General features: G+C 42.8%; 1 protein-coding gene across 8 annotated transcripts in view; it reads left to right on the forward strand.

Moving 5' to 3' along the window:
* The first annotated feature begins 2,939 nt into the window (after positions 1–2,939).
* aplp2 (amyloid beta (A4) precursor-like protein 2) overlaps positions 2,940–14,751 on the forward strand; it is a 62,682-nt gene continuing 50,870 nt past the window's right edge. For all 8 annotated transcript variants that reach the window (XM_011482279.3, XM_020708078.2, XM_004075268.4 and 5 more), the window contains exon 1: positions 2,940–3,274. In XM_011482279.3, the coding sequence (XP_011480581.1) occupies positions 3,170–3,274 (105 nt within the window). In that variant the 5' untranslated portion in view covers positions 2,940–3,169. The remainder of the gene's footprint in view (positions 3,275–14,751) is intronic.

Raw genomic sequence — 14,751 nt, forward strand, 5'->3', positions numbered from 1 at the left:
AATATATAGTTTGAATAAACATTAATACATTCTCGGTTGGCCTAGTGAACTGAAAATTTAACTCAACAGTTTTTGTGATTTCAAAACTATCAGAAATTACTTTACTATAGTACTTGTTTTCGTGCACTTTAAATGTTTTTTCATCTGAGTCCATTGTAAGAATATTGAATAAGCACATTTTCGAAAATTAAAGCCAAACTTCGATGTAAATTTACTTATGTGTACTTTTCTAAGTACAGTTCCGTTTCCGGTTTGGACTTTCAAAATATTTTTTGTTTTGTTTTACAAAATTAAACAGCATTTATTTGCTTATACTTAACAACAAGCCGTGAGAAATTGGTAAGAACGAGTATTAAACCAGACTCGTTTCTAAAGTCACGAGTTTTATATACGTTTGTATTCACAATTTGCTTAATTTTCGACCCCTTATTTTGAAGGTTAAAACGGAAACGTCTGCAGCAACCTCTTCAAAAAGATAACAGAAAAAGTTTTCAAAAGCTCATCTGAATTTAGCTTTTTTAATTAAAATGTTTCTAGATAAATTAGAGTCCTCAGACATTTTTTTTAAATATATCATATTTATTGTGTCATATCTAACAATTGCCAAAAGAAAATAAAAAGATTCCTCATTAAGTTTAGTTTGCATCCTCTTTTTGTATTCCTGGTCCAGTCTTCCACCTCTTTTCTGTCTGGTGTACAGTAAGGCAGCTGTTCTCACCGCAGGATACATGACAGCTTTGAAACATAAAGAAACTAAAGTTGCAGCAGCCTGGAGCTCAAACACACAAACAACGGTGAGACTGAAAAGAAAGGTCTTTGCAGACAGAAGAATAGAAGAAAAGATCATATTGGTTGAGAGCAACCAAAAGAACAATGACAAGAAGATCAATTTGGCAGCGTGGGAAAGCTAAACAAGGGATTAATGGAACTCCTCAGAATATGAAACGCCAAGGCAATTTCATATGGAAATGACGCTAAAGCTTCAGTGAAATATTTTCGTTTTAATTCCGCAGTCGTTTTCCAGAGTACACAAGGTTTTTAGGACGCGAGTATGAAGCAGCAGATTTTACTTTGCTCATAAATGCTGGGAAGGAACCTCCATTATGGGATTTTCACATTAATAGAAAACTTCCTAGTTAGTAGAAAAGGTGATTATTGGAAGCATTGAGCTACCAGCTGTTTGACCCACGCTCAAGAACACGCTAAGTGGGGGTTCTTGAACGTTGGTTTAGCCAATGTGTTCATGCTAGACAAGCGGGGAGGGGCTTCTTCTTTTTCTACTGTGCACCACTGCATGTCTCCAACCCACTGCAACTACATGTTTTCTGTCTGCTCCTGATTGACAACGATTTCAATAAACACTCAGAAATGCAATTTTAGGCTTAAATGCCTTTACACGTGTCCTCCAACATGACAAAAATGCTACAAAAACACATTTGCAATGGAGAGGGCCTAGAGGCTTTTATGTTTTGCTTGACACCTAATCACAAGTAATTTTTACTCTGTTGTGATAAAACTAAAGAAAGATGTAGAAATTTCAGATTTTTTTTCAGATTAAAAAAATATCCCAACTTTCGGGTTGGAAAAACATACATTTCCTCATAAATTTACATGTTTTAAAGTCGGACATTTACGACTTTAAAAGACGTAGATTTACGGAAAAAAAGGGCATATATTAATGAGAAAAAAGCCATATATTAACAAGAAAAACTACCAAAGTTTTCTTTTAACGTAAATTTACATACATTTACGAGATGAAAAGTCAGAAATTAACAAGAAAAGACGCTTGTCTGTTTACGTAAATTTTCTGTTACATTTTTTTGTAAATTTACAAGAAAAAACTCATAAATTAACAAAAAAAAAGCCAAAGTTTTCTGCTTACTTAAATTTTCTCTTAATTTTTTTTTTTGAATTTACGCAGAAGTCATACATTTTGAATATGACTTTTAAATATATAAGTTTACAAATTTATTCTCGTAATTTAACACTTAGAACCTTTTCCCTTACATATTCCCTATTTATTTATTTATTTATTTATTTTTATTTTATTTATTTTTAAATCGTCAATGCTTGTTTTATATTTTGTTGTGTTTTAATGTAAAGCACTTTGTGTTATATTTGTATATGAAAAGTGCTTTATAAATAAAGTTTGATTTGATTTGATTTGATAGGACTTTAAAGTTGTAATTAAAAAAATTGTTTTTAAACTGTTCCTAAAGCTCCGCCGTGCAATCAGAAAAAAAGTTAATGGAAATAAAGTTTTTCAGGCGTGAGCTGTTGAAGGGTCCAATGGAGTTGTGTTGATTTTTCTTATAAATTTGTTATTTTTTTTCTTTTAACTGAGCTAGAATATTTCTATAGGGGGCCGTAAGGGAGCAGAAGACTTTGGAAGGTTGGCAAATGAAAACAACAGAAAAAATGTATTTCAGACAGTTTTATTGATTTGGTGTTAATATTAAAACAGCAGTTCTGCAGTTCAGTTGCCACTGTTAATGCTCAGAAAACATGAATCTTAGTCAAAAATCTTAGTGATTTTGACTCAAATTTGATTGGGGCGAGTGGATAACAGGTTTACGTTATGGTTTTGTTTCCATACATTTATAATATTTTAATAATAGAAATGTTTTTTTTGTATTTGATTTCCTAATAAATTCATGAATTACTAACTTAAATACATTTATGTAAATCTATGTCCATTTTACTTTTCATTATCTTTGTTTTATTGCTATAATTACGTGAACTAATCCAATCAACCAATCAACAGGCTTGCGCAAATTTCGTCCTTTTCCATCTGTTGGATCACCTTTTCCGCTCTTGAAAAACTACATTTTAACCATCAAATTTGTGCAAATCTTGTGTAAAATGTTGGTCTGTTGTCCAGCTGTTGGAATCATATCCAGGATGGATGGTGAAGTAGAAGTTTGTGAACACTTTTGCGCGTCGTTCCTCTGGCCGCAGGGCGGCGCCGCGCCTCAGCGCATGCAGGCGGAGTTGGGAAGGGAGGAGGAGGCGGCGGCGGAGCTGATCCTCCACAGTCAGACCCCTCGCTCCTCATTTCCTTAGAGGAGAACCGACGGAGTCCTGCAAACGTTGGTTAGGCGGCGCAGCTCTCGCGTCGCTCTGCGGGACTGACTTCCACTGACTATCGGACCGATTTCACTGACAGCTGATGGCGGGGTTCGAGTTCTGCTCCTCCTTGAGGATGGGTTCCGTCCCGGCGATCTCCATCCTGGCTCTGTGCATCGTGGTTCCAGCCTTGTCCAGCTACATTGAGGTGGGTGTTATGAAATGGTTGTGGATGGGAGCAGACAGACAGTGGAGGCGCGTTCGTGTCCAATGCGTAAACAAGCGCGGCCGTTTGGCGCTGAGGGGCCTTTAAATAACTGCACGGAACCTGATCTGACGGAGCAGCTCTGGTTAAATAATAACCAGCTTGGCTCCAGCAGGTCAACTCGCAGCTTCAGGTCTGTAGATCTGTCCTGCAGGGATCAAAGCAGAGACTCGTTCCGGCTTGTGGAGGTCTGCAGGACCACCAGCAGCCGCATGCAACTAAGCTGGACACCACCTTCAAGAGGAAATCCTTCACCTCAGGACGGAGCTGAGGCTTTTCCTGTCTCAACAGGATGGGCCCTGCTCTCAATTTTATGACCCCCTAATCTGTGCTACACGACAGCTGAAAAGGTCACTACGACAAGCTGCTTTTCCAAACCCAAATCTGGCAGAACCGGTATGTGTGTTGCGGGAAAAACAGCACCAGAACCCTTTAGGAGTTTTTGTTTGGTATGAAATCTCCCACTGGAAGAACAAACCTGCCATTTTGTGTCTTGGTTGGTTGGATCTGTCAGTCCAGAGCAGAGGGACTGTATTATATTTAGTCCCTAACACAATCTGCACTCACTCTGGCACAGATTTGCCCCCCCTTTTTCCTTATCAGTCATCCACTTGTACAGTCACTAGCAGACTTCCGTGAGATGATCAATGGATAAAATCGATCGGTTTTCCTGATCAGACACAGAGATTAAGTGGAGAAATGAGTGAAATCAATGGTCAGGTTGGCTTCACTGCTGTGAATTATAATTTTTTTGGCTGGGGAACTAAAGTTGTGTTAATTATTATCCAGGTTATTTTAGAACATCTAGAGGTCGTTGGGGTTTCTGGTTGCTCAGGTTCCTGCTTCCATTGTTCCTCACCTCTAGCATGGAGTCAGCTGACCTCCGTGGTTCTTCCATTGTTCTGAACGGCTTGAGATTTTCCAGCTGCGCAAACACTGATACCTGTGTGATGGCTGGATGAGGAGGTTTTGTTTCTTCAGCTGGCTCCATCCTTTCACATGAGGGTCACATGCTGCAATATCTGGGGGGAGATGTTTCAAATCCATGAAGCAACAATCGGGGTTTCCTTTCCCTTGTGGAGAACCCAGAGCAGCAGGTTTGCCATCAGAGCTCTGGCACTCTGATATGGTTTCCAAAGCAGAGCCGGAAATCTGGACCAGTAACACATCTGTGACTTGAGCCGTCATAAAGACTCACGCTGGAGGACATTTTTCCTCCTTTCCCGAAACAAAAACAGCAGATTTCCTTGTATTCTGGGATTTTTTTTTTTTGTCTGAGTGGGAATGTGGGAAGAGAGTGTTTGCAAACATGCTGCAGGAAGAGTGACCACAGAGGGAGGAGGGCTGGTTGCAGCAATAGTTTTCCCTCTCATCCACACACGCTTTCATCAGGGCCTTTGTGGCCTGATGGTGGACACTTGCATGTGAATGAAAGCTCCGGTGTCCCCCTTTGTGGCTGGATCTGTCCCAAACAAAGAGATCATGAAAACCAGAGGAGAAACAAATCCAAGGACGATCCTGCAGGAAAACCACAACAACAATTACCAGCGGTTGAGCTTGATATATACCATACCATACAATCATCGTGGGTGGTGGGTCACAGTTTAGGCCTCCATTTGGCCGTTTCTGTCCTCTAAACAGAGTTTGTAGGTAAGCTTTGGAAAACCATGTCGGGATGGGGTTCACAAATCTGTTTGGTGAGAAGACATGGAAGCACAGGACATAGTCACATGTTCTTTCATGCTTTCCTGCCAAGACTCTTGTGGTTTGTTTTGGGCTCTTTTGAAACCGGTGCGATAGAACCTGCTTACATCCGGTAATCCGTACCGTGCCCGAGTACAATTGCACCCAAAGTGCGGTTTGTTTGGCAGGTGTGGCCCTTCTGCTCTGAGGTTGGGCACTGTTGGGTGAACCTTGAGGGGGCTGGGTCATGGTTCAGTGGACTATGGTGTGGTCCGGGTCTGGTGTGGTTGTAGCACACTTCTCCAGGGCTGGTCAGTCTCATAACAGGCTGTTGCACACAGCAGCTGTTCAGAACGGCCTTGCCAGCCAATCAGATTCTAGCAAACAAACCAAATTACAACATATAATCCAGCTTTAAACATCATGTTTTTGTAAATTTTGGATTTAACCCTTTAACATCAGAGCTATTGCTCCAAGATTTACATTCTTTGAACTACCGGAACTCTTCAAAAAAAGTAATTCCAGCAGAATTAGAAGTGGTATCAAACCTCTAATGTTGCAATGCGTCGCAAAGCCATTTTTTTCCACTTCAGAATCCGTTGGAACTAAGTTAAAAGCATAAACGTTAAAGAGTTGCGATGGTTTAAAGAGCGTGTGTTATGTACCTCTCAAAGGAGACATAATTGGTGTTAAATGGTAAAAAAAAGAAAAAAGAACGCCTGTCACGCAACTAGTGATATGAATTCTTACATTAAAAATAATCTGAAGACAATTTTTTTAGATAGAAAAATCCCAGCTCTACTTCCTCCCTGCAGATTTTACTTCAGAATCCGTTGGAATTACGTTAACTGTGTAAATAGTTGAAGAGGTGCATAGGTTAAAGAACATCAACAGAGGCAGTAACGCCTTTAACACTGGAGATGTCGCTGGTTACGCCTAAATAACACGCGCTCCTTGAACTTTCACGGGATCAACGTGAATCAGCTGATTCTGATGCTGAGAAAAGCGGCTTTGCTCAACTAATGTAAACGTAAAAAGCCGCTTTTCTCAGCTTCAAGACTCCGTTAGAACGTTAATTGGGTAAACGGTCGAAGAGTTACGGTTATTCCAAGGAAATCAACATTGAAGCCAAAGCAATTTAACTAAGGAAAGTATCAGTAAAAATCCATTGGATAGCAGTTAATTAAGCAATTAATGACTTTAATAAGCCAACCCTGAATTCATTTATATCTACAGGCTCCTTTTCAAAGACTTGGATCGATTCCGAATGACTCCCTACCCCCTCGGCTTATTCCTGCCCCCCTACAGGAATGAATTCGGATTTGGCCTAAGTGTTTTTGGTTGATCCATCTTGACGTCAGCATGAGTGGAAGCAGGAACTTTTGACAGGTGACTGTTGGACCCTCTGCTCCTCCGGGCTTCACTGGACGAATTCCAACATTCAGTCTTGTTTTTACTGCTTGTTTGCCCGTTTTCTCAAAGGCAACAAAACTAGATCCGGTTGATGTAATGCAAACTCGCTTAGTCATGTGACCATGTTATTTCTCTGCAGTGTGCTTGTTGAATTTGCACGCCATCTGCATCATTTCCGAATGTGTAGATTATAGCTTCAGAAACCTAAAAGCTCCTGTTTCTTCTCAAGTGGGATCTTCCTTAGCGTAAAGAACGGCGCTCTTAGATTCACTGGAGGACTACAGGACTCCTCTCCCACCCACTCTCTCAGTCACAACCTCATTTCTAACTTCAGAGCAGCGCAGGACTCTGACTCACCTGCGTGTCACATCAGGGACCGGGCTCTGATCTGCAGCTAATAGGGAGCAACGTCTGATTGGATGTAAACCCATAATCTCTGCGATTTCATCCCCTCCACGATAGCTTCTCCCCTCATCTGTAGGCTCCTTCTCCATCCCCGTGGTTGTCCTTCAAACCGCCTTGGCCTTTTTTTCCTCTCCGGAGCGAGTCCGTTAGCAGGCACACTCAGGGCTTATCCTAAGGATTTGAGCAGGGAGGCCTAATCGGGCGAGCCTTGTTCTCAGGCCTCACGTGCTCTGTGATCATCCCAAGCGAGGAGACCTGAAAGGTGTGTTTATCGAGTCCTCCTGCAGCCTGGCTCATCACATATTTATCTTCTCTTGGCGAGAGACTTGTGATGGAGTCGGCGGGTTCAAATCAACGCACCCTTGGCTGCACGCTGCTGAAGTTGCATCAGGCCTGTTGTCTGCAGAGTAGCATCAAATGCAGCTGAGAGTTTGCACAGATGTCTTTTTCACTTTTTAATCGGGGAGGCACCGCCTAAAGTGCAAATACTTTTTATTGTGCTGTGAGTGGCCCCCTCCCTCTAAGGAAAACTGCGTTGTGCCTCAGTCCTGCAGACGTCTTCTCTAAGAGTTTTTTCCACACATTACTGTTTGAGGGTGTGGATTAAAACCTGCCTGCGCCCTGTTTATGTATGCATTTGAGTCCCCGTGGCTCTGTGAGATACTGCTTCAGATGTTTTCTCCTATAAATAAAACAGCTGCTGTGCTATCCATGAGTTACGCCGCACTTGTGTTTCTGCCAGAGTCCTCCACTTGTGAGGAGGACTCTGCCTGTTGTCCCCTCGGGGTGCTTTTTTTCTTCCTGGTTTTATAGTTCTCCTTTTGCAGGATCTGTGAGTCATACTCGGATGAGGACTTTTCACTGATTCGGGTTGTTGTTCAAAGTGAAATGTGATGCAGACTGACATGCAAGAGATTGCAGAAATGCAAAAGCATAAATTACTCAGGTTGTTTTGTGTTTTGTTTTGTTTTTTAGCTCGTCTTCAACTGATTTGAACTCCTTTTCCAGGCGGAGAATTCAAATCCAGCAGGGTTTGTGTTAGTCTGGTGGAATTCTTTTTTAAATCTCTTCTGGCATTTGAGCCTATCGCTCTGTCTCTCATGAGTTCATCTCAATCTGATTATCTTTATTTTCTCCGCATGCGGCGCAAAAGGGAGGGATTTTTCCCCTCTACTCTCCCTCTTGGCGTCACTTCAGCAGCTTCGGACAAACGTGGTGTCTGTTCTTTTGTTCTCAGAAATGACTTGTTCCTCACTGAAAGTCCTGTTTGATTGCTTTTGTCTTGATAAGTCAGCTGAAGAAGTCTGATGCTGAGGAAATCTTCCTGTTCTCAGCAAAGAGAACATGCTAGATCCAACCTTTTTCTCATATCTCCCCTGTTTTTGTTTCTTTTTTGTTCTCTTTGTGTAGCAAAAATGCTCTAATCCTGACGGAGCTGAAAGGCAGCATATTTTTTTTATCTTGATCATCCTCGTTTGGGTTCCTCAGGAGAGCAGAGATGAAAACATGGAGAAGTTAGAGATGGAGGCATGGCAGTGTAACATAATACCCCCAGAGACGGCTTTGCTGCTGCTGCTTTTGCTGCTGCTGCTGGTGCCGCTGCTCAGGCTGCATGTTGACAGCGACCTTCTTGATACAGCACTTTCTCAAGGAAAGGCCAAGGACAAGATGCAGAAGCAGAGGACAATCCAGCTGCAACAAAGACACAACAACAGAGCTTTTACCCAAAATAACCAGAAGCGTGAAAGCCCTCCTTTGTGCCCCAAATTCGCTTCCCTTACAGGTTTGCAACACCCCCCCCCCCCCCGCCGCCCTCACAGAGGCTGCAAACAAAGATTTGTTTGTTGTGTAATTTAGGGAGGAAAAGGGAAATTAATGTAGCCTGAAAACTGAAACTATGCAGAACTATGCAGCACGGCCGTACCGCTGATGTGATGGGGCGTCGTTCCGTTCTGCGTTGGTTCATTTGTTCCTCCATCAAGTCCTCAGTTACAGTTTAATATGCAGACACAAGAACGCTGGACGAGCTGAAAAACTGAGCAGAGGCGCACAATCATGCACATTATTTATAGACGACGTGTCTTGCAGAGGCAGTTTATCACAGATCAATAATCTAATCAATTGCCAGTTATATGAAACCCAGAAAAAAAACTGCTTAGTGCAGCAAAAGCACGTCTGTAATGATCCACATTGTTCTATTACCTCGATGCTCCGCTGCGTATGAAACGACGTGGAGCCCTAATGTGTCTGAGCCCTGACCCCCAACATTACCCTTCAAGTATTCAACTTTATCATCGGGATCAGATCGTTACCTGCAGGCAGGAAGCAGAGATGGGATTTTACAGCATTCCTGGTCTCGTTGTTTCGTTCTGGGAACATTTTTTTTTCTTCACAAAAGCTGCGTAGATGAATGCTGCTGCTGCACACCTTTTATCAGCTGCTTTGATCACAGATAAAAACCAATCAGGCGCTTGAGAGAATTCCATTAGCGCCATGAGATATGGAAGTCGCTGGGAGCATAAATCCTGAGCAGTTCGCTGTTTTTTTGTTTTAGACAAACCCATTAAGAAGTCATCCGATCATTGGCAGATAATTATAGAACCATGTGAGCAGGAAGCTGACTGGACTCCACCTTTATTGTTCTCACTGACTGTGAAGGTGAACTGGACCGAGTGAGTGTGAAATAGAAAATAGCTCCAACCATATCAAGTCAATTCAGTCCCCTTTTTTTTGCCAACGCTGCCATGTTGAAGCCAAATTTTATTAGTAATTGGCCTGACTCAGTCAATGTTTGCATGGCAACCACTCCTGCCTTTATTGTATTGATGCATCTGATTGGTCAGTTTATAACTTGAATATACTGAACTACAGAAAATGATCATGAAAATAAGATTTAGCAGGACCATGTTAAAAACAAGGAAGGTATTCAACAGTTCACTTTCCACACGATTCGGTTCGATTTTTGGGTCACGGTTTTGTCTTGGTTTGATAAATGATTTGTGTTTTGCAAAAAAAAACTATCTTTATTTTTAATTAGTTAAAGGCGAGTGACAATGAAGGAAAAGCTTTCAGTTTACTTTTACGAAGGCTGGTGTAATGTAATAAAACAATAAACCCCTCTTCAAACACACTGGTATGCAGCAGGGATGCAATGATTCACTTTCGGTTCAAGGGTACAATATTTGGTTTGGATTTCAACCGAGACTCTGGCATCTTTATCCCCTCCCCTACTTTCTTCCCTTATTTGTGTCATTTTTGTTACTTCGGTGGGGATTTGTCAGCTTTATTGTCATTGTCAAGTTGCTAGTTTCCTTCCAGATTCGCTCTTTGTCAATAAGTAAAGGCGTGGGCATGTAAGAGGTTTGGGGGCGCAAGGTCAGAGTGTTGACAAAAGCAAGTCAAGTGGACCTGCTTTGAAGTGGATGCTCCTGCTGGGAAGTCTGAGTCCCGTCCACATAGACGCAACTGATTAGCTGCTGGCCCCTGTGTGCCTCATTAGAGATATCCTTCACTAATCTGATTGAAAATCCTGGCGCCCTGCACCCACCAGGAGGCTGAGGGAGGTCAGAGCAGAGCTTAGCCACAGATAAGCACATCCACCTTGCATCTACCGTGCTCCACCAGTTAAAGATGGCTTCCGCTGCCTGCAGCATCGAAAACAAGAGTCTGCCTCTGCTCTGTGGGCGTTCGAGACGTCGTCTATTAGTCGCATATAAAACATGTCTGTAAAGTGTTGTGGAAAAATCAGCGGCTCAAACACATCCAGTGAATAACTTCTGAGATTTGATGTAAACGGTGGATTGTGTTCAATCATTAATGGTCGTCATGTTCTCTGGATTTTTGTTCTGCAATTTGAAAATCTTAACTCCTTGACGCTTGAGGTCCATGCATGTTTGATGAAGGCGGTGTGTATGATGTGAGGAAGATGGTTGATCCCTCTGTGCCTCATTTCTGAGGCGGATCGTTCTGTGATGGATGAGCTGCTCTGGGATAAAGGCGTTGCTCCGCATTGGATCCTTCCTTTCTCGTCACATCTAAGGTGGCATCTTTTAATTTAAAGAGAATGTATATTTGAGTACAATATCTGTAAAAAATGAAGGGGTTTTGTTTTTTCTGTGAACAAGCTTTACTGTGCAGCATTTCAGCAGTTACGTTGGTTAAATTAGTTATTTTTTCATTTAAATGAACGCATTTTGATCATAAACCAGGTGGTGTAATGATCTGCTGGATTCTCTGTGAAATCCTTTTCTGTCAGTTAATTGTTCAAAACCTCCTTCCAGCTGAACACTCCAGGTCTTTCCGTCCTTAATAACCTTCTGATCGGTCAGAGTAGATCCCATAATCAATGGGAGTGTGTAACTAAGCCGTTCTCACATCCGTCTCTCCCATGCTCATTTTTGCAGTTGTACTCAAATGCTTCTTCAAAGAATGTTTCACTGTAATACATCTCACAGATCACCTTTAATCTGATCAGCTCTCATCTTTGGCTCCATTATCTTCATTGTCACTGAACAGGACGAACACTTCACTGTTTTTGTGCCCTTTGGCAGTGCCGTCAGGGTAAACATGTTGTTGTCTCTCATTGACTGGATTCTTTATCAGCTCAAATTCGTTTGAGTTTACTGAGTCCATATCTTCCTTAAGCGGTGTGGGACGCCACATCGTGCCCTAGCATTAACCTATGGTGGGGTGAATCTGTGTGTGCCGGTTGGAAAGTCTCTTAAAATACTTAGGTTTCCTCCTCTCCCGCATAGGACACATGCTGCTACACTTGTCTTTACTTGGATATTTCCATTAAAGGTGGAATTTTTGGGGATTGTTGACTCTTAAATCGCCTCAAAGCTCATGTCTTTTTAGTGTGTGACAATTGGCTGCACGCCTATTCATCTGTCTGTGTTTCCATCCATTTTCCCAAACCGGCATCATTCCTGTTTGGGGGTTATGGGGTTGCTGGAGCCTATCTCAGCTACTGAAGGGCGAAGGCGGGGTTCACCCTGGACAGTTGGCCAATCTGTCACAGGGCAACGCAGAGAATCACTAAAACTCACCTTTAAGAACTATTTGGAGCACAGGCGTCAAACTCCAGGCCCCAAGGTTTCTTGGTTTCTGCCAAACCAGCATCCATCTGGAGTCCAATATCCCTGATTTAGAGACACCAATGACCCTTGAAAATTTGTTTTGGGTAGTGGTAGGAAACCAGAGATCCAGGAGAAAACCTTGGCATTCATGAGAAGTCCATCTCACCGTGAGGCGAGAGGGCAGCCCTGCTCTGATCATAATCAACCATCAATCCTTGGTCACATTTGGAACAAAGCCTTCCCTGATTCTGTTTAAAGGCATAACATAAAGAGCCACATTTTTGCACTTTTTTTATTTTTTATTGTATTTGGTAAGTGTCCGTGCAAAGCATCTATATGTACTACGACTGCAGTTTGGAGAACGTGGTTCCTCAGGTAATCGGGTAGCCAGCTCTCAATCCAATCTAGCAGGAGGAAGTTGAGCAAAAATCAATAATTATAGGCTTCAAATGTCCCCACTTTTAAGTTTTATCCCATAATTTTGCTCAAGCATGACTTTTAAAATCCCACCATCATTCGGGGGAATTTTCCACTAAATACATGTTGCACTGGTGCATCAGGATTTGTGTTTCCATAGCAGAGCCATAAGTCCCAGAAAGATTAGGCAGATCAGCGTGCCCCTGTGGGGAGAAGTTCCTCCTTTAGCAGCGCAGTAGCATGCCCATCAAGAATATTTATGCAAATCAGGCGAGACGGCACAGGATCATCTGCAAGATGCTGCTCGCTGCTATTTTCTGATGCTGACTCCAAACATATTAGAGGAAGGTCTGGCGTTAAAAACCATGGTCGATAGCTCTCTCCTTCAAGTGCTTTCGTAAGCTGCGCCTGGCTGCTGCCATTCTCCAAGTTGGGAGAACTTGGAATCCCCCCTCTGTGTCCTTCAGCTCCTCCTCCCTCCTGCACACGGCTCCATGTGGGCCTTGTAACAGCCCGATGTGATATTTCCATGTTGTCCTTGAAACTGCACACTCTCATTGTCACCTCACACCGAGCGCCACCCACAGCTTCTCCCGTTCGCACTCGGACTGCAGCACCAAAGTTGCCTCTAAAGCTGTCATTTTTCTTCTCTCCTCTCGGCCCATAGCCCTCCCCTCTTCACCTCTGCCTCCTTACTGTCTCGTTTGTCTTTCGCTTACTCAACAAGCCTGCGCTCATTAACTGAGGGGGAGTTCAGGGCGCAGAGAGAGATGTCAGCGACAGGGCTGGAGGCCCCGGCTGAGGCGCCCCGTTACCGAGGCTCCTTTATTGACAAGTCAGCCTGTCTGTCTGCCTGCCAGCCAGGCTGCTCCGTCCTGGGGAGCAGCTGCGTGGTGCTGCATGCTGATGAGCGCAGAGTCATCCAGGAAAATGAAAACGCCAGAGTGATTAAAGGAAGCAAGAGAGGAAGGAAGGAAGGAAGGAGGGGACGCTGCAGCAATGTGCTTTCCTTTACGGATATAAGGGGAGGAGGCGCATGAAGAAGTGGAGTTAACCTGGGTCATTTCTGTCAGATCCTCTCCTCAGCAGGAGGGATTAGACATCTGGAGAGCCGCACACCTGAATCTAACCCCCCCCAAACTCAGTTTTAAAAAGTTGGGAGTGCAGTACAACATGTGGAAAAACCTACCCCTTCATGAAGTACTAGAGTACTAAAATAGACTACTAGTTTAAAACAAGCCCAGCTCCAGTTAAGGTCCCACTCCGATTATCTTTTGATCTATTTTCCCAGTTTTCTTTAAATTATGATTATGCCATTTTTAGCCCAAATCAAAAAATGTGTGTGTTGTTTTCTAGGCCATAGTTTCTGCAGAGCAGCTGTAGTTCATTAGAAATTTCACACACCCCACCCAACATTAGCGGTGCAAAGATAACTGTTTGTCTGAAATGGAGGCATCAGAATTAAGCAGAACAGGAAGGTTTGGCCTGCCCAGTGTATATTCTACATAAAACATACAATCTGAATTTTCTTTAAATATATAAGGTACACTTAAAAGCTTTTTTTTTCTTTCCAAAAAACCAGCAGTGCGCCTTATATATGGAATAATTCTGGTTCTACCTACTGATGTTAAAGCAATTTTGAGATAATGTTCTGTCAAAATGTCCCTCTGTTAATTTTTTTTTTACAAGTACACTAACGTGGCTAGCGGTGTCAGACACACCCATCCACACTCACATTCACACCTATGGACAATTTGGAGTGACCAATTAACCAATGAAGCGTGTTTTTGGACAGTGGGAGGAAGCCGGAGTCCCCGTAGAAAACCCATGCATGCACGGGGAGAACATGCAAACTCCACACAGAAAGGTCTCCTATTTGTTTTTTTGGTGGGGGACTTGAACCGGGACTCCTTGCTGTGAGGCAAGAGTGCTAACCACTGCGCCACCGTACAGCCCTTGTTTTTGATGTGTTGCAGACAAAGTTGGGAGTTACATGCATTGTGAACACGCTAAAGCTGCTAACGTGTGACAAACAGGTTCTAGAATTGCTGTGAATGCATAACCTTCATCTGGACGTATCTCACCTAATGCGCCTTATTAGTTTGATGCACCTCATATATGACATAAATTCAAAAATAGAGCATTTATTGACATTAATAAAAAAAATTTGCGCTTCAATTTCTTCATACATGTCCTCCATCATCAGAAAAACATGTTTAAAACTCAATTTTCCAACAATTCGTCGTATCTGCTGCCAGAGCCCACCACCCACTTTCCCTGCCTCCAACACTGCAGAGATGCCCCCCCCCCCCCCCCATAAGCCAGACAGACCTCCCACCCAGCTCAGGGGCGCTTTTAATAAATGTGCTTTGAGTGAGCGGTTTAATTATACTAATGTGAATGTTACAGTAAATGTTGTTTCAG

The sequence above is a fragment of the Oryzias latipes genome, chromosome 13 (genome assembly GCF_053564925.1).
Source record: "Oryzias latipes strain Hd-rR chromosome 13, Olatipes_Hd-rR_3.1".
NCBI classification, from domain to species: domain Eukaryota; kingdom Metazoa; phylum Chordata; class Actinopteri; order Beloniformes; family Adrianichthyidae; genus Oryzias; species Oryzias latipes.